Source organism: Salvelinus alpinus, chromosome 9 (genome assembly GCF_045679555.1).
Source record: "Salvelinus alpinus chromosome 9, SLU_Salpinus.1, whole genome shotgun sequence".
Classification (NCBI taxonomy): Eukaryota; Metazoa; Chordata; class Actinopteri; order Salmoniformes; family Salmonidae; genus Salvelinus; species Salvelinus alpinus.
This window is the reverse complement of record NC_092094.1, coordinates 14,964,946-14,991,147: the sequence shown is the minus strand read 5'-3', so window position 1 is coordinate 14,991,147 and position 26,202 is coordinate 14,964,946. Positions and strand designations below refer to the sequence as shown.

The following is a 26,202-nucleotide window of genomic DNA, read 5'->3' as shown; positions in this document are numbered from 1 at the left end:
TTGGTTTAACCTTTCTAATCCCTGCCTTGTTAGGCCTGGATGTGGAGACAAGGCTGGGGTTTGAGTGGACACCGCTGATGTGTGCTGTGCACATGGCTCACTATGACATGGCCAAGCTGCTGCTGGACAGAGGGGCCAGCGCTAACTTCAGCAGAGGTAAGACCTGTCACATTATGTAAGCTGTATTCAATACCATGCCCTCACCAGCACTCCTGGTGTACTACAGGTGTGATGTGTTGCACAGCCTTATTCTAACAAAAGTTAATAGGCCTAAATGTTGAATCATTCCGCCAGGGAGTTATTTTTGGCACTTCATGGTTTTTCAGTGTTTCATAGACAGGTGTGTGATCTAGAATTTGACTCATTGCTGCTAGACTCTTTTACATCTTCCAGCTTATGCAAGTCTCTGCCTGTAGAAGAGACTATCTGCTCTACCTACCTCTGTAGAGACAGAGAACTGAGAGCAATAAAGAGAATGCTCCCACTGACTACATCAGCCTGTCAAAACTAGGACCGATAGCGGGATCCTGAAACAGAACAGCCACAATGGACAAGGAAAGGAAGGAATTCTGTGATATCGAACGACACAAGCCTTGCTTGGTCAGACTGAATCTTCCCATCCTCCGACGTGCCACTTTAGCTGTCCTTGATGAAGTGCACACACATACACACTGCACTCGAAGCACACACATGCACACCAACGCGCACACGGTGATACAGAGTGACCCCCCCCACTTCTCACACCTTCTTTCAATTTCCACACGTGTCCCGGCCAAAGACTGGAGAGCGAATTAGAAGCCTCGCCACATAGTTCATCTGCCATTACTTATTATCTATGACGTTAAAGAGGAACCGTCAAAAAACATGCTGCTAATCCGCCGGTGTGTTTTCAGTTTACAGCTCCGACTGTTTCATTCCTCTCATCTTTCTCTCTATCTCTCGTGGAGAAATTGAATGCATCTGTTGTATTGGTGATCTTGGAAAGGGAGACGAGCGTTTAAGTCATGGATAGACTGAGGACAGTGCTACCACGTTGTTACAGGTGTTTCGACAGGGTGTATGTTATTCCAGTCAGTACATACGACAGGGATGGTTGTGTACAATACGTGTGTGTGTGTGTCTGTGTGTGTGTGTCTGTGTTTACACACACCGTGGCGGCATCTGTTGCCAGAGGCTTTGAAAGGAAACAATCAAACGGGAGAGCGGCGGTCACTTCCTATTTTGTGTTTCTCCAAGAGAGAGAGAAAGAGAGGGGGAGGAATGCAGGAGTGATTGATAAAGCTGGTACACAGAGCGTGGTGCTGTCGTCATAGCACTAGGCCAACCCCAGACTTTTATTTATTTTCCCCGGTCCACTGCAGACGCAAACCGTCAGTCTGGTTGCAACTGCCCTCAATGATTGCTCCCACATAAAACATACTCACAGACACGTACACTCCACACACGCACACAGTCAGTCCATGCCGAAACAGGAAGACAATGCCACTGAAGTCAACCCCATAAAGAACACCATAGTTCCCGAATTAAGATAAAAGGATATCGATCACATCAACGTTCACAGGGCCAATTTCGAAATTCTATTTATTATGCTGTCTCCTCCTGCACTGTCTGGTGTGATGTCTGATTTCTTATTATTGTAATGACTATTGATTGAATGTCTAATGTGATGTTTTATCCATTGACATTGGTTTTGTTGTCATTGAAATGTGTCTAGTTAAATGATAGTCATGAGATTATGCATGGACTGAATATTCTGCCCCAGTACTAATGCTCTTTGTGTGTATGTGTGTCACATAGACCAGTACACTGTACTGATGGCTGCATGCACAGCTTCTGCCAGTGAGGACAAGATCGTCCAGTGTGTGGAGCTACTCTTGTCCAGAAACGCTGATCCCAACACATTCACCAGGTGTGCCTGTCTTTGTCTGTCATGTTTTGAGTATCTCTGTGTGGATTTTATAGTGGAATTTCATCATAAGACATGGTACATTTTATACTCTGCAGCACAGGGACTGATATGGGCTCCGGAGTGGCGCAGCGGTCTAAGGCACTGCATCTCAGTGCAAGAGGCGTCACTACAGTCCATGGTTCGAATCCAGGCTGTATCACATCCGGCCGTGATTGAGAGTCCCATAGGGCAGTGCACAATTGGCCCGGCGTCGTCTGGGTTTGGCCGGGGTAGGACGTCATTATAAATAAGAATTTGTTCTTAACTGACTTGCCTAGTTAAAAAGGTTAAATAAAAAATTAAACAATATAATATAGCCTCCGATGGCCAAGCTTGTGAAACACTACTACAGTATGTATTTCCTTTTAGCCACAGGTCCACACTGTTATGTTGGCATCGCATAATAGACGTGAACAGCAACATGTTATTACATTCATTAAGGGTTAGAGTTCCCATTCATCCACTGTTTTATTCATTTAGACATGATTTACTGTGATGGAATGTACCAGGACTGAAGCAGTGTTTCCTGTTGCCTGGCACCATGTCTTGACCCTGGCTTTGACCACCTTGTGACATTCTCCTGTGCTGTCCAGTGTCCCTGTTCACCACTATACCACTTGGAGTACAGTGTGTGTTTGTCTCAGTACAGTGTGTGTTGGTCTGCGTTTATCTTTTGTGTGGAATGCCCTGTTATGGCATTTGCATGCACACATACCCAGATCCCCTTCAGACAGACAATAAACACAGAGCATGCGGGGAGAAGGACTAAACAAGAGTAAAAGAAGCCCTCCTCCACACCACCTAAACTCACTGTACTGCCTGATGCTGCCCAGACACGGAGGGAGGGAGGGAGGGAGGGAGCGAGCGAGGGAGGATTCTGGAACCACTTACCCGTTGTCATTATCGCTGGACATTTCTCATGGCAAGCCAAGGAGAAAGCCCCAAACTTAGCCTTCTCCCCTCCACCTCCATTGCCCTTCGCCCACCCCTCAAACTCTCAGCCACCCTTGTCTCATGCCGTTGCCCGTGCCACACACTACCCCATCCCTCCTACACACACACACACTGTCCAGAAAGCGAGCGAGAGCAGGCGGTAGGAAATTGATTGTTTCCTCTCCAGACAAAATATTTGAAGAACGGTAACGAGAGACAGAAGGGATGTGGACGAGAAGAAAGGGGGGAAGAACGGAGTTAGAGCAACAGGAGGAGAAGAAAGAGGATCAGGGGTTCTTGTGGGTAGAGAGGTATGGCCTTAACCTCTGAGTATTTGACCAGCAATTCACACCAGATGCATTTCTTTCCCTCAGCATCATAAACAAATGAACCTTTAAAGATGGTGTGTTTGTTCAGGAGCAAGATGTGGGGTCCAGTCTCTCAGCCTACAACAGGGATCATCAACTACATCATTTTCTTTCTTGAGTGGATGGTCAGGGGTCCGGAACATAATTTCAGATAATTTGTAGACTGCAAATTGACTGCAAGAAGCCCAAACAGATATAATATTTGACTAAAACATAACCTTTTCAAATCTTGCTTACATTTATATATTATGCGTGGGAATACTTTGGAACAGATGTCCAAAATACTAATAATTTGGAGCTGATTTTCTTATATATTTTTAAAATATATGTATATATTTTGCTCAGAACTTAGGAGGGCCATATAAAATCAGTTTGGGAAACCTGGCCTACAATAACCTGGATCATTGGATGGTGCAGCAAAGTGAGGTCCTTTTGCATACACAATATTACATACACATGAGTATACCACACATTAGAAACACCTTCTTAATATTGAGTTATACCCCGTTTGCCCTCAGAACAGCCTCAATTCATGGGGGCATGGACTCTACAAGGTGTCAAGTGTTCCACAGGGATGCTGGCCCATGTTGACTCCAATGCTTCCCACAGTTGTGTCAAGTTGGCTGGATGTCATTTGGGTGGTGGACCATTACTGATACACAGGAAACTGTTGAGTGTGAAAAATCCAGCAGCGTTAGTACTTGACACAAACCAGTGCGCCTGGCACCAACTACCATACCCCATTCAAAGGCACTTAAATCTTTTGTCTTTGCCATTCACCCTCAATGGCACAAATACACAATGTCTCAAGCCTTAAAAATCCTTCTGTAACCTGTCTCCTCCCCTTCATCTCTGTGTGTGTGTCTGTGTGCGTGACATCAATAGAGGATCATAGGTTTCACCTGGTCAGTTTATAAATGGAAAGAGCAGGTGTTATGATCACATCTCTGGTTTGTCCTCTACTGTGTCTGTCCTCTGCGTCCTCTACTGTGTCTGTCCTCTACTGTGTCTGTCCTCTGCGTCCTCTACTGTGTCTGTCCTCTGCGTCCTCTACTGTGTGCGTCCTCTACTGTGTCTGTCCTCTGCGTCCTCTACTGTGTCTGTCCTCTACTGTGTCTGTCCTCTACTGTGTCTGTCCTCTGGCTTTTGAATAACAGGTGAAAAGTCGAGCCTTTTCCTCCAGCCTATAGACCTGTCAGTTGGATAAGAGCTGGAAATCAGTTTCAGCTGAAACCTTTGAGGAGATAAGGACTGTTTGGGATGCAGGATGAGAGTAGGCAGCCTGTGTGTGGTGTGGTCATCCTCTCCAGAGGTTATGAACAGGATATGTACTGATTATAACCTGTCACAATGGTTTCATAGGAAGGGGAGTTTGATCGTTTTATCTAGTATGGTTGTTTTATCTCTCGAGGCCATTGTTCTCAGAGTTGTGACGTCGGAGTTGTGTTTGCTCAAAACCGTCTACGTATCGATTCTCTGCTCATTTGGAACTGGTGATGAAAAACGCATACAGTACAAACACACACCACCCTTCACTCTCTGGCTGTACCCCACTGTGAGCCAATGACCTTGTCACCGGTTTGCCACTGAGACCAATACCTTGGGAAAAACAGGTTTGGCCTGTCTCCTGTGCTCAGAGGATTGAAAAATGGAATACCTGGAATGTGTTAGGATGATAGATTACTACGCCCCGACTCACCTAGGTCTAGATGTCACCAATACACACAGATTTACAAACTCTCTCTCTCACACACACATGCTCCCTCTGTGTCCCTGGGAAACGTCACATATTGTGATGAATGGCCACAGGCCATTCCCACACCTCTGGATTGATGCAGTTTCTCACCCTCTGTTCTGTCAGTGTCGGGTGATTTTAAAGTTGAATTGTGTCAGTGGTTGACAATTGCCGTTTTTTTGCTCAACACAATAGGATGGGTAACCAATGGCATGGGCTGCCTCACTCTTGCCCCCAAAATATTGTGTTTTGGGAAGGGGGGCCGACTGAAAAAGTTTAAGAACTGACCTAGAGCACGGTTTCTCAAACTCTGTCCTGCCCCCCCTGGGTGCATGTTTTGGTTTTTTGCCCTAACACCACACAGCTAATTCAAATAACCAATTCAAGCTTTGACTATTTGAATCAGCTGTGTAGTGCTACGGTAGAAACCAAAACGTGCACCCAGGGGGCCCCAGGACAGAGTTTGGGACTGACGTAGAAGACAGCTTATTTGGGCCAAACAGTGTGGTGAACCACTAAGTAATACAGTACATACAGTAATTGTTTAACTTATTGTAACTTACAGTAAGTAGTCTATGTTTTATGTTACCCTAGAGGTGTCAAAGCCAAGCGCTGCATTGTGGAAAATGTTCTCCCTTACAGCATGTTTCCATAGAGAATGTAACCTGGGCAGGTCTGCTGTAGCTGGTCACTCAAGAGTTGAGGGCTTGGTGTCTGTCTCCCTCCAGTGGTTTCAAGTGTTTTAAAGCTGTTCTACCAATCATTCATTCTTTCTTACCTAGATAGGCAGAAGACAAATTGAGATTGGGAGAAGAACATTTTGTGTTTCTTTAAAAAATGGACAAACTATCTATTCTATTCCATTTTATTCTTGGATGTCCAATCAAAAGTATATTTTGGCCAATGGGTAAAATAGTGTTAATTGTGTAGATAATTCTATAAGAAAGCCATTGGTCCAAACCTCATGTCTCTTTATTGGAATTTTTACTCTTATAGGATGGCCAGAATTAGGGTGACTAAATCAATGGAGGCCAGATACAGTGCATTCGGATACATGAATCTTTCCACATTTTGTTACATTACAGCCTTATTCTAAAATTGATAAATTAATTTGTTTCCTCAATCTCAATACCCCATAATTACAAAGCGAAAACCGGTTATTAGACATTTTTGCAAATTTATAATAAAAAAAACAAAAAAACTGACATTTACTTAAGTATTCAGACCCTTTACTCAGTACTTTGTTGAAGGACCTTTAGCAGCTTCGAGTCTTCTTGGGTATGACGCTACAAGCTTGGCACACCTGTATTTGGGGAGTTTCTCCCATTCTTCTCTGCAGAACCTCAAGCTCTATCAGGTTGGATGGGGAGCGTCGCTGCACAGCTATTTAAAATCAAATGTTATTTGTCACACGCTCCGAATACAACAGGTGTAGACCTTATAGTGATATGCTTAATTACAAGCCCTTAACTGTTAGCAGATGATGTTACTCCTCAATAACACAGACCCCAAAGCTTGATGTTACTCCTCAATAACACAGACCCCAAAGCTTGATGTTACTCCTCAATAACACAGACCCCAAAGCTTGATATTACTCTTCAATAACACAGACCCCAAAGCTTGATATTACTCTTCAATAACACAGACCCCAAAGCTTGATGTTACTCCTCAATAACACAGACCCCAAAGCTTGATGTTACTCCTCAATAACACAGACCCCAAAGCTTGATATTACTCTTCAATAACACAGACCGCAAAGCAGATCAGGGGGAGGAAAATGGGTTTATTCTTATTCAATGAGGACGAATCATGCAGGGAGGTAGACGGTAGATATTCATGCTCCCCTGTCCTCAGTGATTCTCTCCCCAGAAAAAATAATAACAGGATGTCATTTATAACCCACCACCCTAGCCTGTGGCTGACCAATTAGAAGTCCTTGCAGTACAACTGGGCCAATGACAAATGAAAACATAGCACACGTAGCTTTGAGTTCAGGACTGACATTCCTAACAGATTCTAAACAGATGTTGAACTGATAAACAACTATTTCCATTGATCGTTAATTCTAGTCCTCTCATCCTCTGCGTTGTGTATTTATCTTCGACATATTCTTACACTCCCTAGACCATTTTAAAAAGAAATATACTTGCAATGTATATTTCGAAAACAATAGAAAACATGAAACACATTAAACACCTTGCATTTCTATAAAACACAAAGGGAATATTTTACTTGCTGTTACAATAAGAAATATATTTCTAACAAAGTTATAGAAAATAAGTATTAACAGGTGTAATGATGATGTCCCTTACGATTCCTACCACATCCTGTATTAGGAGGAAACTCGCACACAAAATTATTGTCAAGACAATAATATTCAATCGTCCTATTGGCAAGGTATTCATTCACCAAGTCTTTTAAGTGATCATCTCTTCCACACTGGCATCAGTCCCACATAGATAACTGTTAGAAATTATGTTCTGACATTCTGCCGATAGTGAGGAATTCTTCCATTCTAATTTTTCTTCCGTTCCACTAGTTGATACTTCTCTAATGAACACTTCATCTGTGATCTTGTATCGTTTCAGGTACAGTCCTGGGGTCCAGGGATATTGCTTAAGCTTCAGACGGATGATTCTCATAGCCTGTAACGAAGGAAACAAAAAAGTGAAAGTAGCATATCCTGGTTTCAAGAGAAATTGGTATTTCACATAGATTTCCGTAAGTAAGCATGTCCCGATTTTCATGAAAAAGTTGGACATTTCACCTAGATATCCCTAATATGACGACTGCGGTGTACAACAAATACAACATAGAAGCTTATCCGGTTCTGATCATCTTACTATGCTTCTTCACCCGAGATTGGGCCCCAATTGCTAATCAATCAGTTATTTTATTCTCCAGGCTCCGCTTTGTCATCAAAATGGAAAACCTTGCAATGAGTAACATGTATCCATCGTAATTTTCCCTGGACTTTTACTGCTGACCTCATGACAAAAAATTGATAAGGACCTTCCTATTTTGGCCCTAATGTGTCTGTTACATCTTTTTATTTTTTATTTACCGTCACCCACTGTCCTGGTACTACGTTATGTCCCCCCTCGGGACTTATTCCCCACACCTCTTTTACTTGTCTGTCTGCTTCCCCTACTGCATTAGTTGTATGCAATAGTTAAGCATTGTGTCACTCATAAAGTGAACGTCTGCTTTTCTCAAATCTAACGTGCCTGGTAGTGACATGGGTCGACCTGTGACGAGCTCAAACGGACTCAACCCTGTGGTTTTGTTATGTGTTGCTCGTATACACATAATACCTTAGGTAATGCTTCCGGCCATGCCATCCCTTCTTGAATTGTTCAATGTAGAGTCAAGTTGCAAAATAACATCAAGGCCTAAAATAGGTTGTTCAAATGAGCCTATCCACACCCCTGCATCAATCTTCATTGGACCAATAGAAATTGCTAATGGTTTGTTTGATAACTGTCTCCCACCCACTCCTGTCGCTCTCATCTTCTTGCCCGTGTACTGAGGACATACAGTTGAAGTCGGAAGTTTACATACATTTAGGTTGGACTCATTAAAACTCGTTTTTCAACCACCACCAATTTCTTGTTTAACAAACTATAGTTTTGGCAGGTTGGTTAGGACATCTACTTTGTGCGTGACAAGTAATTTTTCCAACAATTGTTTACAGACAAATTATTTCACTTAAAATTCACTGTATCACAATACCAGGGGTCAGAAGTTTACATACACTAAGTTGACTGTGCGTTTAAACAGCTTGGAAAATACCAGAAAATTATGTCATGGCTTTAGAAGCTTCTGATAGGCTAATTGACATAATTTGAGTCAATTGGAGGTGTACCTGTGGATGTATTTCTAGGCCTACCTTCAAACTCAGTGCCTCTTTGCTTGACATCATGGGAAAATCTAAAGAAATCAGCCCCAAAAAAAACAATTGTAGACCTCCACAATTCTGGTTCATCCTTGGGAGCAATTTCCAAGTGCCTGAAGGTACCACGTTCATCTGTACAAACAATAGTACGCAAGTATAAACACCATGGGACCACGCAGCCGTCATACCGCTCGGGAAGGAGACGCGTTCAGTCTCCTAGAGATGAACGTGTTTTGGTGTGAAAAGTGCAAATCAATCCCAGAACAACAGCAAAGGACCTTGTAAAGATGCTGGAGGAAACTGGTACAAAAGTATCTATATCCACAGTAAAACGAGTCCTATATCGACATAACCTGAAAGGCCACTCAGCAAGGAAGAAGCCACTGCTCCAAAACCGCCATTAAAAAGCCAGACTACGGTTTGCAACTGCACATGGGGACAAAGATCGTACTTTTTGGAGAAATGTCCTCTGGTCTGATGAAAGAAAAATAGAACTGTTTGGCCATAATGACCATCGTCATGTTTGGAGGAAAAAGGGGGAGGCTTGCAAGCCGAAGAATACCATCCCAACCGTGAGGCACGGGGGTGGCAGCATCATGTTGTGGGGGTGCTTTGCTGCAGCAGGGACTGGTGTACTTCACAAAATAGATGGCATCATGAGGCAGGATAATTATGTGGATATATTGAAGCAACATCTCAAGACATCAGTCAGGAAGTTAAAGCTTGGTCGCAAATGGGTCTTCCAAATGGACAATGACCCCAAGCATACTTCCAAAGTTGTGGCAAAATGGCTTAAGGACAACAAAGTCAAGGTATTGGAGTGGCCATCAAAGCCCTGACCTCAATCCTATAGAACATTTGTGGGCAGAACTGAAAAAGCATGTGCGAGCAAGGAGGCCTACAAACCTGACTCAGTTATACCAGCTCTGTCAGGAGGAATAGGACAAAATTCACCCAAATTATTGTGGGAAGCTACCCAAAACGTTTGACCCAAGTTAAACAATTTAAAGGCAATGTTACCAAATACTAAGTATATTGAGTATATGTAAACTTCTGACCCACTGGGAATGTGATGAAAGAAATAAAATCTGGAATAAATCATTTTCTCTACTATTATTCTGACATTTCACATTCTTAAAATAAAGTGGTGATCCTAACTGACCTAAGACAGGGAATTTTTACTTGGATTGAATGTCAGGAATTGGGAAAAACTGAGTTTAAATGTATTTGGCTAAGGTGTGTAACGGCTGTCGTAGTCGTTCTCCTCCTCAGACGAGGAGGAGCATGGATCGGACCAAGATGCAGAGTTGTTAGTGTTCATTATTTAATGAAAAAATCAACAAAACACTTCAAAATACAAAACCAACAAACGTGACAAACCCGAAACAGTCCTGTGTGGCCCAAACACAGTCACAGGAACAAACACCCACCAAACAAACACAAGTGAAACCCAGGCTGCCTAAGTATGATTCTCAATCAGGGACAACGATTGACAGCTGTCTCTGATTGAGAATCATACCAGGCCGAACACCAAATCCCAACATAGAAAATCAACCATAGACCAACCCACCCAACTCACGCCCTGACCAACTAAAATAAATACAAGACAAAGGAAAACAGGTCAGGAACGTGACAAGGTGTATGTAAACTTCCGAATTCAAATGTATATGTTTTGCATAGATATGGGAAATACAGTGACTTCAGCATCCGTATCTACTGCAAAGTTGTTAACCATCATGTTCACATATTCCATCCGATTTCATATGTACACCAGCTGAGATGGAACGTAAGAGGGGGTCTATAAGTTTCCCTCCACAGCATCCAGCAAACTCTGCTGCTGAGCCGGAGAGAGCTTCTTAAATTTCTACATCAGCTTTGTGTTATCAGCTTTGTGTTGTTGGGGCTGTCTTGATTCCATTGTCCCTTAGACCCTGCTTCTCCTGGCCATTCCTCATAAGAACACATTTTATTTTCCGACATTCTCGTTGCCAGTAACCAGATATCCCGCAATAATGACATACACCAGGTTTCTCATCTGCTGAACAAATAATGTTGTTGGTTTCACTTGGAACCTGCACAACTCTGATACCCATGTCTTGTGGATGCTTCAAAGTTTTTGACCATTCATCCAACTGTTTTGGAGATGCTGATTTATGTGTGATTACTGTCACCGGAGGTTTGTCTTTACTACCTTTTACAGCCTATGTTCGGGTTGGCCTAAGACATTGTTCATCACTGCTGTCAGACTTGAATTAGTCAGTAAGGATATAAAAGAGTTGAAGGCAAGCCTCGAGATGAGTGATGAAAGCTGCGACATTGGAGAAGGAAACAAACAAGCTAAAAGTGACAGTCAATAGGATTGAAACCGAAGTGAATGAACACCGTTCTGAGAGAAGCCTTACTTGACATACAGACTAGATCCATGAGAGAGAATCTTGTACTTACAGGTATCCAAGAGAAAGGAGAAGTTCCTGAATCTGTAGTTAGAGAGTTCTTCCTTACAGCACTTCAGATTCCACGCGAAGCTATCGACAAAATCCAACTCGAACGTGTACGCCTATTCGGACAAAGAGGGCAGAGGTATGAACACCCAATCGTTGCCAAATTTGCTTAATTTAAAGATAAAATAATGATTTAAAGCCTGGGTAAAAGACTTGCTGGGACCAAAATTGGCATGAATGACCAGTTCCCGAAGGAAATTGCAGAACGGCGTAAAGTTCTGTATCCAATTTTCAAGGAAAATAGATTAAAAGGGAAACGAGTAGCTCTCGTCGTCGATAAACTATATATTGATAACCAGTTGTTCAGAGACACAAAGACTACTCCATGGCTATTTTAAAAAGTATAAAGTTCTTATAGATGAGGAAAATAATGAAACACAATTCTATCCCGGTTATGGATTGTAATAATACAATAAAAAATATAGCTTTTCTATACATCTTCAAATATAACTAAGTGGAACACAAAAGCACTAATTCAACACGGTGAAGATAAAAACTCAGTGAACAGAAGCCACAGTATGTGTGGATGGTGTGGTGTGGGCTTTTTTGGGGGGGAAGTATGGCGTTGAGTGAGAAAGGAAATGGTTTCATATCTCAGAACCAATGTATTGCTGTGAGCGGGGTGTGAGGGAGCTTTCAATGTTGTTCAGATGGATATACTTTTTATAATGAATTATATGTCTTATTTATTTATTGTCCTATCATGGTGGAACAGTGTTTTAAAATAAATTATGGGCCTGCGGTATGTATGTATGCAGTCAAAATGCGGTCAGAGACCTAAAGCAGCACTGCCCCCTCAAGATTCTGAGCCTGCTTGGCAGGGTTGGACCTGCAAAGCCAAAGCCCCCTAAAGGGAGAGCATACTATACATGGAAATTCTCAAAGCTGCTAATGAGAACCTTGACGACCTTGTACCTAGCCGGTGGGGATTCCGGTGCGGTTCCCCCACCCAGGCAGTGGCAGTGCTGGCAACACTAGCTGCAGTAACACATGGGGAGGGGGTCACACTCAGATATTCAGAGAGGGTATATTATTGTGGCACAAAATCAAAAGTCTGACTGCATGGAGATGCTTGGGAATATGGTCAATACGGGGGACCATGTTGTGGGTGTTTTCAGCGAAAAGGTGTACATTTGACCTCCATCTAGGATGTGGCAATGGTTAATAAAATCTCTCCATTTCTGCCCATTTTTTTCTGCACGGTCTTGCAGGCCTTCTCATACAGCTGCAACTGTATATTCATTTGTAAATTAAGACCTTTCTTGAGTTGGGCTCTGGGATGGTGCAACTGTTGAGAATGTGAGCCTATGGTTGTGTGGGAGGAAATGGTTGAGTGTGTATGTGCGTATCCCACAACTGTTGCTAAGGAGTAAAAGATATTAGATAGATATAGGATATAGATATAAGATATAGGATGATTCACAATAATTGTTTGCTAATATAATAATTGCTTGCAATAATGTACTTTTGGTAATGTCTAGACTGGTGAGAGGTAAAATCCTTAGCATAAATTGCCTACATTACTACAAACATTAACTAATTATGGAAATGAAGAAACAGGATTTTAATCCATTTTTTAAAAATGGATCGCTATATAATACAAATCGAGGTGAGGGCGATGGAAATCCATTTGGCGGTTAATCTACTTCTGTTCTGTAAATGGCACTGTGCTCTTTTTTTGAAGGATGGATCCCAGTCGTTTCAGGGCTATGGGATACGGGGGGGGGGGGGTCTGCCGGGCATTGGGATGACAACCCAACCCGGGATGAGGAGGGCTTTTAGCGGGTGGAATAGTGGGGACCAATTGGAGGTTTACTTAGTAGCAATGCAAATATCATGATACAGCTATATATTCACTCAATCATCATGTTACTTTTTAATGGTACGTTTACAAACATATATTTTGATAAATAGAATTGAAAGTTATCTCATTATGGTAAGTGGTGAAATAAGTATAGCCAGTTACAACTGTAATGGCTTAGCAGATAATAAGAAAAGACGATCAGTATTTACCTGGCTAAAAGAGAAGGAATATTCCATCTATTGTTTACAGGAAATCCATTCAACAATTTTAGATGACGTTTTGTGGAAAAAGGACTGCGGGGGCGAAATATATTTTTCCCATGGGCAAAGAAATTCAAAAGGTGTGATGGTTTTAATTAACAGTAATTTTGATCCAAATGTGCAAATTGTCCAAACAGATCATCAAGGTAGATGGATTATTTTAAATATGTTATTGGACAATAAACAGATATGGCTTATTAACCTATACGGTCCAAATAATGATGATCCAAGCTTCTTTGACAATTTATCAACTCTACAAGCAACACTAGACTCTTATTATTATTATGGTGGGAGATTTTAATATGGTTTTAAATACCTCTATGGACGGGAAAGGAAATCACACTACAAACTATCACCTTCAGGCACTTAAGTAAATCATGAAGGTCATGGATATATTGGAATTAGTGGATATATGGAGACTAAAATACCCTGACCTAGTGAGATATACATGGCGAAGGCTTAATCAAGCTAGTCGTCTTGACTACTTTCTTATGCCATTCTCTCTGGCACCAAAAGTTAAAGTGTTGATGGGGACAGAATGCGGTCGGATCATCACATAATTGGCATATATATTACTCTTACAGAATTTATATTGGAAATTTAATCAAAGCCTACTAGATGATAAATTGTTTAGAACTGGGACAAAATAATTTATAATGGACTTTTTCAGACATAACATAGGTACAGCAGATCCCCTTATTGTGTGAGACACTTTTAAATTTGCCTTTTAGAGGCCATGCAATTCAGTATTCATCTATAAAACAAAATAAATTCAGATCAAAAGAGTCCATATTAATAAAGGAAATTGTAGGACTAACAGTACAGTTAGATAGCAATAAAAACTGTACCATAGAGGCACAGAATAAGTTAGAGGAAAAACTAAAAGAAATGGAGGAACTTATTCAAGAAAGATCCAGTGTAATATATTATAAAAAATAAAGTGAACTGGATGGAATATGGGAAAAAAGGCACCAAATTATTTTTCAATCTTCAATATAGAAATGCTACGAAAAAAATGTGTTGAAACTTGTTACAAATGGAGTCACGCATGATTCACTGAATTATATTTTGAAAGAGGAAGTAAAGTACTTTTAGAATATGTTTTCATTTCAGCCTCCTCCATCTCCACTAACTGAAACTAATTGTATGGATTTTCCCCCTAATAATAATGTAAAATTAACATCTGTACAGAAAGACTCATGTGAAGTCCAAATTACAGAGGAGGAACTTCTTGATTCAATTAAAGCCTTTATGGCTGGGACAACTCCAGGGCTGGATGGCATACCAGTGGAGGTATACCATTTTTTATATACTTTTTATATACTCAGGTGACCATTTATTAGCATGATTTAACCACTCCTATATAAATGGTAGATTATCAGACACGTAACAAGAAGGTCTGATATCATTATTACTGAAACAGGACCCAAGTGGTATATATAAAGATCCAGTCCATTAAAAACAATTGGAGACCTATGTGATGTGTTGTGATGCAAAAATCCTAGCAAAATGCTTGGGGCATAGAATTAAAAAAGTATTATCAGATATTATTCATCCTAATCAGACAGTTTTTTAAAATATGGATGATACATTGGAGATAATATAAGACAAGTACTGGAAACAGTAGAATACTAAGAAATATCAGGGACACCAGGCCTGGTTTTCATAGCTGATTTTGAAAAGGCTTTTGATAAAGTACGACTGGTTTATATATAAATGCCTAGAATATTTCAATTTTGGGGAATCTCTTATAAAATGGGTTAAGTTATGTATAGTAACCTTAGGTGTAAAATAATAAATAATGGCTACATCTCAGAAAGTTTTAACCTCTCTAGGGTATGTGGGACGGTAGCGTTTCACCTCGTCAACAGCCAGTGAAACTGCAGGGCGCCAAATTCAAAACAACAGAAAACAACAAAACTTTACGGAAAAAGCAAACCATGCAATAATCTGAGTACCGCGCTCAGACGACAAATCAACCCAAAGAGATATCCGCCATGTTGGAGTCAACATAAGTCAGAAATAGCATTATAAATATTCACTTACCTTTGATGATCTTCATCAGAATGCACTCCCAGGAATCCCAGTTCCACAATAAACGTTTGTTTTGTTCGATAATGTCCATCATTTATGTCCAAATTCCTCCTCGTTGTTTGCGCGTTCAGTACACAATCTAAACTCACGACGCGCGTGCAAGTCCAGTGGAAAGTACGGACGAAAAGTCCCGTTACAGTCCATAGAAACATGTCAAACCATGTATAGAATCAATCTTTAGGATGTTTTTAACATAAATCTTCAATAATGTTCCAACCGGAGAGTTCCTTTTCTCTTCAGAAATGCGATGGAACGCAGCTAACTCTCACATGAACGTGCATGGTCAGCTCGTGGCACTCTGGGAGAGACCTTACTCAATCTCCTCTCATTCGCCCCCACTTCACAGTAGAAGCATCAAACAAGGTTCTAAAGACTGTTGACATCTAGTGGAAGCCTTAGGAAGTGCAACATGACCCAATTTCCACTGTATCTTGGATAAGCAAAGAGTTACAAACCTCAGATTTCACACTTCCTGGTCGGATTGTTTCTCAGGTTTTCACCTGCCATATGAGTTCTGTTATACTCACAGACATCATTCAAACAGTTTTAGAAACTTCAGAGTGTTTTCTATCCAAATCTACCCAATAATATGCATATCCTAGGATCTGGGCCTGAGTAGCAGGCAGTTTACTCTGGGCACGCTTTTCATCTGGATGTGAAAATACTGCCCCCTACCCCAAAGAAGTTATACTATCTAGAGGAGTAAAACAAGGTTGTCCACTATCGGCAGATCTATTTATTATTGATATCGAAATGTTAGCTGTTAAAATTAGATCAAACAATAATATTAAGGGATTAGAAATCCGTTGCTTAAAAACTAAGGTGTCATTGTACGCTGATGATTCATGTTTTCTTTTAAAACCACAATTAAATTAAAAGGGCCAATTTATATAACGAATATGTGTTCGGAGGGCAGAAATGATTAAATATTAAAGCATTAGACCTCTCACTAAAGGCACCAGTCATACAAAAGTTATACTTAAATCCAAACTGGTTCTCTAGTAAATTGGTAGGAATGTCTCATCCTATGTTCAACAATGGCCTTTTTCCCTTTTCAGATTACACCTGCTCACTTTCGGTTGTTTGAAAAGGAAATAATCTCCAAAATATCGTTATTTTTTAAAAACAAGCCTTAGAATGTTGGTTGCAATTTCAGTTTAATCCACCTGAAAAGACAGAACAAATAATACAACAAATATTCTGGTTAAACTCAAGTATACTAATTGATAATAAAAAAACGTATTTTAAAAAAAAATAAAAAAAAATAAAAAAAGTATAATTTTTGTGAATGATATCATAAATAGGACTGGTGGAGTTATGTCACACATGCAGCTAACACAGACATATGGAAATGTCTGCTCTACCCAAAATTACAACCAATTAATTGCAGCATTACCACAAAAATGGAAGAGGCAAGTAGAAGGGGAAAAAAGTAAGGAACTTGTATGTCGGCCATGTATTAAAGAACATAAATGGTTAAAGAAAAGTGTGATAAATAAAAACATATACCAATTTCATTTAAGGACCAAAAAACTGACAGCTGTGCCATATAAATTGCAAAATAGTTGGGAAGAGATTTTCGATGTACCCATTCCATGGCACGGAGTTTATGAATTGATAGGCAAAACAACGCCGGATTCAAAACTTCTAATTTTTCAATTTAAATTACTATACAAAATTCTTGCAACCAATAGAATGTTATATATATGGGGGATACAGTCTTCCCAGCTCTGCAGATTTTGCTGTGAGGAGGCATAGTCATTAGATCATTTATTTTGGTATTGTCCATATGTAGCTCGTTTTTGGTCACAGGTCCAGGAATGGCTGAAGAATTGCAACATTTGCCTAGAACTAGCGCTGCAGATAGCAATACTGGGTGATTTGAAAAGCCATAGTCAATCAATCAATAATATAATAATTATTTTAGCAAAAATGTTTGTAAATTAAAAATAATCAGTAGAAGCTATGAGAATAGAAAGGTTCAGTACTTTTGTCAAGCATCACAGCACAGTTGAAAAATATATAGCAAATAGAAATCCAAAATGGTGTTGAGAGATAGATGGGAGGGGTTGAATGGAGCTGAAGGGTGGGACTAATAACAAGATAACCAATGTAAAACATACGGGGTCTGTTTTGAAAAAGCGCAGTTACAAATATAAATGAAACTGGATGGATATCAGAAATAGAGGAAGGACTAAAAACAAACAAAATATAACTATTGGAAAAGAGATTGTCTGTAAAATGTGTATAATATGTATATACTGAAGGTAGAAGCCTAAGTGTTATTGTTTATTAGTTCACTCCAATTGGGGGAAGGGTGGTAGGGTTTGCGGGGAATAATAAAGGTATATTCTTTTTTTTAAAGTATGTATGTCTATAGGTATGTGTATATGTATGCATTTGTGTATATATATTTACAAAAACATATATATGGGGGATTGGAAATGATGCAGACAATTACATTGATGGAAGCAACAATCGTTCTGCAATATTAAGCTGATCCATCCCTTAAAAAATAAAATATATATTTTTCATGCTCGCTTCCGGAGGAGCTGTCCTGCCCTTTTTCCAGAGTGGTTTTCTCACTTAACAATGACATTATATTAACTTCAAAAGTTGTATAGTATATATTTCTGTTTATATATTTATTTAACCCCAAAAGATATCCCCTTTTGAGGACTCAAACCTCTTCTAGAACACATTGCCTCTGTAGGGACTGGCTACCCATAAAAACTTGTTCACTTCAAAAAGGCTTACATTAACCACACGTGTAAAAATTGCTACTCAACTAGCAACTCACTTCTATGCAACAAGAAGGTTTCACAAAAAGAAAGGACTCTAACCTTTTAATAGAGGACTTGAACCCCATAATGGAGAACAAATGACTAAACTCTAATAGAACAAAGGTCTTGAACCCTTATACATCACAGATATGTATCACTCATTGCATGCACTAATTTTAACCTGATTTGCTTCTTTTAAAATGATATTGGTCTAGACTCACCCAGCACTTATACCGTCAATCAGGAGATTAAGAGTTGACTCCCCAAAGTGGGTTGCGCTCAGCCTTCTCTCTTTCTTCTGGATAAACACACAGTTAAGTTTTTCTTGTTGTTGTTGAGACCAATTCATCTGGGTCACGGCACCAAATGTTAGCACTTGATGTTACTCTTCAATAACACAGACCCCAAAGCAAAACAGGGGGAGGAAAATAGGTTTATTCTTATTCAAAGAGGAACGAATCATGCTGGGAGGTAGATGTTCATGCTCCCCTGTCCTCAGTGATTCTACTCAGTGATTCTCTCCCCAGAACAACCCCCTACGCATAGAAGTCGGCTTATAGGCTACATGGCCTGCGCGTAAATGTAGGCATATAAATGTGCCCATTTTGGAGATCTGATTTTCTACACCTCAAGCCGCAAGCAAACAGTCTGTTTTTTACATCCATTGAGAATGACAATCATTCTTCAATGTATTTGTTTTTTCCCCCCAGCTCTCTCCTTTTCGATAACCACTCGGCATGAAAGGGAAAAATGTTATCCTCTGATTCAGTGGAAACGTCATAAAATAGGCCAACCTGATTACTTCTTATCCCTTGTGAAAATAGCCTAGAGCTGTATCTGTCCCGAGCTCACTAACATCGGAAAATTGAAGGCCCAGAATATTTTATACAATGTTGCACGGCGCTTCAGACCGGACCCAAGTTAATAGCTGATACAATGTTTGAAGTTCATTGCAGACAGGCAACGCGTAGCCAATGTAATTTATAGGATATTTATTTTTATCCGGATATTTTCTACCTGCAAGCTGCAATGTTTTTATTTGTTGGCTTTATAGGCTATTTTTACATACTGTAGTTGGCAATGGCAATAGAAGTGACTTAGGTTTATCATTTTCATTTAGATTTGGATAGAATTTTGATTAACCACATGACAATGATTTTGAGAAGATGTTATTATAAATTAAATTAAACTGTTCCATGGAAATGTGCATATGAAAACCATAACTGGCACGCAGATCGGTTGAAATGGTAAGATAAATTGGCATTACACATGGGAAAGTTTGCCGACGACTCATGTAGCTTATTACCGGCAACTTCAGGAGAGGAACGGCAGAATCTACGAAAGCCAGTAGGAGTGGATATCTTGATCTCTGGCTCTCTCTTGAGTCATTTGTGTCTTATTTAATCAAACAGTGAGCTTACAGCATCCGACAAGCTCAATGCATATATAGTTGATTTTATTAAAACACATAGGTTTTGTCTATATTTGTAAAAAATACACAAACATGATGACCAATCGATTGGTCGAAAGAACAGACGACTTTCGGTTGACCACATTTTTTGGGGTCCGGGACAGCCCTACGATTTTGAGACATGACGTAGTATTTTCATGTTTTTTGTAGGTTTCTCACGAAAACACGAGTATCTCTGTGAATTGTCAATGCAGCGATAAGCCTTTTAAATTTAATTCAGCTCGTGTCATGCTAATTTTGCTTTTTTGCGACCCGTGGAAACAACTCTGAAGATGACCACAAAAGGTATTATCTTCAAGTAACCTGCACCGCTATGTCAACAGAGCTCGGTGCTTTTATCAGATGTATTAGGTTACTTAAGCTGACTTTTGCGATATAATATTAATGATATGTTAAAGACCATTGCTGACTGCAGGAATGTCCACTGAACGATTCAGAACATCAATAATCATATTTCTCTTGGTAAAATGTATTATATAACATTTACTTAAGTCTTCATACCCCTTGACTTATTCCACATTTTGTTAGTCTGAATTCAAAATTGATTTATTTTATTTTATTCACACAATACCCCATAATGACATAGTGAAAACATGTTTTTTGAAAATGTTTTGAAAATGAAATACAGAAATATCTCATTTGCATTGAACAAAAATATAAACGCAACATGTAGTGTTGGTCTCATGTTTCATGAGCTGAAATAAAAGATCCCAGAAATTGTCCATACGCACAAAAATATTATTTCTCAGAAATAAAATTTGTTTACATCCCTGTTAGTGAGCATTTCTCTTTTGCCAAGATAACCCATCCACCTGACAGGTGTGGCATATCAAGATGCTGATTAAACAGCATAATTACACAGATGCACCTTGTGCTGGGTACAACAAAAGGCTGCTATAAAATGTGCAGTTTTGTCACAAACACAATGCCACGGATGTCTCAAGTTTTGAGGAAGTGTGCAATTGGCATGTGGACTGCAGGAATGTCCAGCAGAGCTTTTACCAGAGAATTGAATGTTAATTTCTCTACAATAAGCCTCCAACCGCAGACCACGTGTAACCACGCCAGCCCAGGACCACCACATACGGCTTCTTCAGCTGCGGGATTGTCGGAGACTAGCCACCCTTACATCTGATGAAAATGTAGGTTTGCACAACCGAAGAATTTCTGCACAGACTGTCAGAAACAGTTTTATTTCAATTGACTGATTTCCTTATATGAATTGTAAGTTAGTTAAATCTTAGAAATTGTTGCGCTTTTATATTTTTGTTCAGTGTATACTGAACTTTGTAGAAGTAGACACCTTTGGCATAGTCTCTAAGATCTTTCCACACCTGGGTTGTGTAACATTTGCACATTTATTATTTAAAAAAATCTTCAAGCTCTGTCAGACAACCATTTTCAGGTCTTGCCATAGATTTGCAAGTAGATTTAAGTAAAAACTGTAACTCAGCCCCTCAAGAACATTCACTGTCTTCTTGGTAAACAACTCCAGTGTAGATGTGGCCTTGTTTTAGGTTATTGGCCTGCAGAAAGGTGATTTCATCTCCCAGTATCTATTGGAAAGCAGACTAAACTAGGTTTGCCTGTGCTTAGCTCTATTCTGTAAACAAAAAAAATCCTGAAAAACTCCCTAGTCCTTAACGACTACAAGCATACCCATAACATGATGCAGCCACCACTATTCTTGAAAATATGGAGAGTGGTATTCGGGAGTGTATTGGAATAGCCCCAAACATAACACTTTATATTCAGAACAAAAGTTAATAGCGTTGCAATTTTTGGGGCAGTATGTAGTGCCTTGTTGCATGTTTTGGAATATTTTTATTCACTCAGTCAATTAAGTGGAGTAACTACAATGTTGATTCATCCTCAGTTGTCTCCTATCACAGCCATTAAAATCTGTAACTGTTTTAAAGTGACCATTTGCCTCATGGTGAAATCCTTGAGTGGTTTGCTTCCTCTCCGGCAACTGAGTTAGGAAGGGCGCCAGTATATAAAGCTCTTTAAGGAGCGGGACACTAATCCGGATGCTTATAATAAGTCCATTATGCCCTCAGACGAACCATCAAACAGGAAAATATAGGATTAAGATAGAGCCGGTGTAGTAGGATTTAGACGCTCGTCGGATGTGGCAGGGCTTGAAAACTACGGACTACAAAGGGAAAACCAGCCGCGAGCTGCCCAGTGACGCGAGCCTACCAGATGAGCTAAATTCGTTTTATGCTCGCTTCGAGACAAGCAACACTGAAACATGCATGAGAGCACCAGCTATTCTGGACGACTGTGTGATAATGCTCTCGGTAGCCGATGTGAGCAAAACCTTCAAACAAGTCAACATTCACAAAGCTGCGAGGCCAGACTGATTGCCAGGACGTGTACATGCGTGGACCAACTGGCAAGTGTCTTTGCTGACATTTTCAACCTCTCCCTGACCGAGTCTGTAATACCTACATGTTTCAAGCAGACCACCATAGTCCTTATGCCCAAGGACGCGAAGGTAACCTGCCTAAATGATTACTGCCCCGTAGCACTCATGTCAGTAGCCATGAAGTGCTTTGAAAGGCAGATCATGGCTCACATCAACAGCATCATCCTGGATACTCTAGACCCACTCCAATTCGCGTACCGCCCCAACAGATCCACATATGATGCAATCTTAATGCCCTTTCCCACCTGGACAAAAGGAACACCTATGTGAGAATGCTGTTCATTGACTACAGCTCAGTGTTCAACACCATATTGCCCACAAAGCTCATCACTAAGCTAAAGACCCTGGGACAACACCTCCCTCTGTCACTGGATCCTGGACTTCCTGACAGGCCGCCCCCAGGTAGTAAGTGTAGGCAACAACACGTCTGCCACGCTGATCCTCAACACTGGGGTCCCACAGGGGTGCGTGTTTAGTCCCCTCCTGTACTCCCTGTTCACCCACAAGACTGTGAGCAAGAAAAGGAGCCAATCGTGGACTACAGGGAAAGGCGGGCCAAACAGGCCTCCATTACCATCGACAAGGCTGTAGTGGAGCGGGTCGAGAGTTTCAAGTTCCTTGGTGTCCACATCACCAACAAACTATCATGGTCCAAACACACCAAGACAGTCGTGAAGAGGGCACGACAACACCTTTTCCCCCACGGGAGACTGAAAATATTTGGCATGGGTCTCCAGATCCTGAAAAAGTTCTACAACTGAACCGTTGAGAGCATCCGGACCGGTTGCATCACCGCCTGGTATGGCAATGCTCGTCATTTGACCATAAGGCGCTACAGAGGGTAGTGCGTACGGCCCAGTACATCACTGGGGCCATCCAGGACCTATATACTAGGCAGTGTCAGAGGAAAGCCCAAAAAATTGTCAAAAGCTCCAGTCACCCAAGTCTCACAGACTGTTCTCTCTGCTACCGCACGGCAAGCGGTACCGGAGTGCCAAGTCCTAGGACCAAAAGGCTCCTTAACAGCTTCTATGCCCAAGCCATAAAACTGCTGAACAATTAATTACTATTTACATTGACCCCCCCCCCCCCCCCCCACTTGTTTTTACACTGCTGCTACTCGCTGTTTGTTTTCTATGCATAGTCACTTTACCTACATAAACAAATGAAGTCAGAGTGTGAATACTTTCTGAAGGCAGTGAAATTTCGTTACCGAAGTGCATTTTCACCCATTCTAGGTAGATGGGTTGGATACCCTATTCATTCTAGTCTAATTCCCAGGTCTCGTATGACATCCCTGATGCTGGCGTCCCGGGACGGCTACAGTCAGGTAATCAACCTGCTGTTGTCTCACGGGGCAGAGGTCAACTCCCAGGATGAAAATGGGTACACGGTAAGAATGCCTACCTGGTGTAATGCCTGTCTCACATAAGTGGACATTTTCGTTTTTTCTTTTATACATCAGCCTTCCCTGCGTCCCAATAATCTCTCCTTTCTCCAAAAGTGTGGACTTGTTCACTTTCCTTGGGACATAGTTGGAAAGCATTTACAAGCATTTCGCTACACCCGCAATAACATCTGCTAAATATGTGTACGTGACCAATAACATGTTATTTGAAAGAAAATGACTGGTTTAGGAAATATGTTGGAAACTCCCTCCAGCCCATGCTTACAACAATCAAATGCTTTTACATTCTTTTGATTGATTCTAACTGTGATTGATATAAATGATTGGTGACACTGTGGTTATTAATAGTAATTAGGATGCTGCTAGACATTGATGGTAGGTGATGACCTGATGTGACCTTTGACCCCAGGCCCTGAGTGTGGCGGTGCAGTACGGAAGAGAAGAGGCCGTCCTCAAGCTGCTACAGCTGGGGGCAGACAAGACCCTTAAGACCAAATCAGAGAAGAGTGCTGCCGACTTGGCCAAGGTCTTCAAACGACCACAGGTAAACACAACCAGTAATTATATTATTTATACTGAACAAAAATATAAATTCAACAATTTTAACGATTTTACTCAGTTACAGTTCATATAAGGAAATAAGTCAATTGAAATAAATTCATTATGCCCTAATCTATGGATTTCACATGACTGGGCAGGGGCGCAGCCATGGATGGGCCTGGGAGGGCATAGGCCCACCCACCTGGGAGCCAAACAATCCCCCACAAAAATCTTTATTACAGACAGAAATACTCCTCAGTTTGATTAGCTGTCCGTATGGCTGGTCTCAGACGATCTCGCAGGTAAAGAAGCTGAATGTGGAGGTCCTGGGCCGGCATGGTTACACGTGGTCTGCGGTTGTGAGGCCGGTTGGACGTACTGCCAAATGAACATTCAATTCTCTGGCAACAGTTCTGGTCGATATTCCTGCAGTCAGCTTGCCAACTGCATTCTCCCTCAAAACTTGAGACATCTGTGCCATTGTGTGACAAAACTACACATTTTAGTGTCCCCAGCACAAGGTGCACCTGTGTAATGATCATGCTGTTTAATATGCCACACCTGTCAGGTGGATGGATTATCTTGGCAAAGGAGAAATACTCACTAACAGGGATGTAAACAAATGTGTGCACAAAATTTGAGAGAAATAAGCTTTTTGTGCGTATGGAACATTTCTGGGATCTCTTATTTCAGCTCATGAAACATGGGGCCAACATGTTGCGTCTATATTTTAGTTCAGTATATATGCTTCAGAATGCTTCTGGCATAGCCACGGTGTTCAATTGACCACATGTAGAACCCCACAGTCACAACTTTGTTTCCCACACAGTTAGCCAAGTACATAACTCTGGCACCTAAATCTGGTGTTTAAACAACCACAGGTACAGTAAAACCAAACACTAACCACAGCCACAAATTTACCACACTATGAAATGGTAGTCTTGAGGCGCGAGACTAGCTCCATCTTCCCCTTCTCTTGCAAACATTTTATAAATACACGGTGTGTACAAAACATTAGGAACACCTTCCTAATATTGAATTGCACCCCCTTTTGCCCTCAGAATAGCCTCAATTCGTCGGGGCTTGGACTCTACAAGGTGTCTAAAGCGTTCCACAGGGATGCTGGTCCATGATGACGCCAATGCTTCCCACAGTTGTGTGAAGTTGTCTGGATGTCCTTTGGGTGGCTGACCATTCTTGATGCACACAGGAAACTGTTGAGTGTGAAAAACCCAGCAGCACTGCAGTTCTTGACACTCAAACCGGTGTACCTGGCACCTACTACCATACCCCGTTCAAAAGCACTTCAATATTTTCTTTCCCATTCACACTCTAAATGGCACACATACACAATACTCGATGTCTCAAGGCTTAATAATCCTTCTTTAATCTCTCCTCCCCTTCATCTACACAGGCGGAAGTGGATTTAACAAGTGACATCAATAAGGGATCATAGCTTTCACCTGGATTCCCCTGGTCAGTCTGCCATGGAAAGAGTTTTGTATATCTGGTCTTCTTCCCTCGCAGATTGCCAGGATCCTGGCGTCCCCAGGCAATGCCCTCACCAACGGGCAGGTAACCTCCTCGAAGGAGGAGACCCTCTTCAAGTTCTTCAAGAGGGACCACGATCTATCTGCTGACTCCAAGGAGAGGTGAGACCATGGCTAAATCTCAATTCGTCTTACTGCTATTCCTTACATCCTATATCCTCTTCTCAACCATAATGGAGGAGGTAAAAGGTCCCTCCCCTCAGGAGTTCTTTTACAGTTCGTTTTTAGGAGGTGACGACAGAGGATGCGAGGAATCGAGGTAAGATGAATTGAGAAAAGGCCACAGATCAGTAAGTGGAGGCCAGCAGCCGTGATTGATATTTGGGGCCCTCTAGTGGACGTAGAGTTAACTGTCCCATGCCATGAGACCGGTTTTTAGACGTAAACAAACATCTAGGGACTAGCTGCTAAATCTGCACCATAATGCTTTAACATATTTAGTCTTATGTGTTTGACTGTTGAGGATTCTATATTTTAATTT

The 26,202-nt window shown here is 41.0% G+C and overlaps 1 protein-coding gene across 1 annotated transcript in view; it reads left to right on the top strand.

The window, feature by feature from the left end:
* The window catches only part of LOC139584367 (ankyrin repeat, SAM and basic leucine zipper domain-containing protein 1-like), a 39,788-nt gene that overhangs the window by 5,728 nt on the left and 7,858 nt on the right, over window positions 1-26,202 (top strand). The window contains exons 4-8 of the mRNA XM_071416101.1: window positions 34-156; window positions 1,798-1,909; window positions 23,505-23,616; window positions 24,041-24,175; window positions 25,699-25,823. Coding sequence (XP_071272202.1) covers window positions 34-156; window positions 1,798-1,909; window positions 23,505-23,616; window positions 24,041-24,175; window positions 25,699-25,823 — 607 coding nt within the window. The remainder of the gene's footprint in view (window positions 1-33; window positions 157-1,797; window positions 1,910-23,504; window positions 23,617-24,040; window positions 24,176-25,698; window positions 25,824-26,202) is intronic.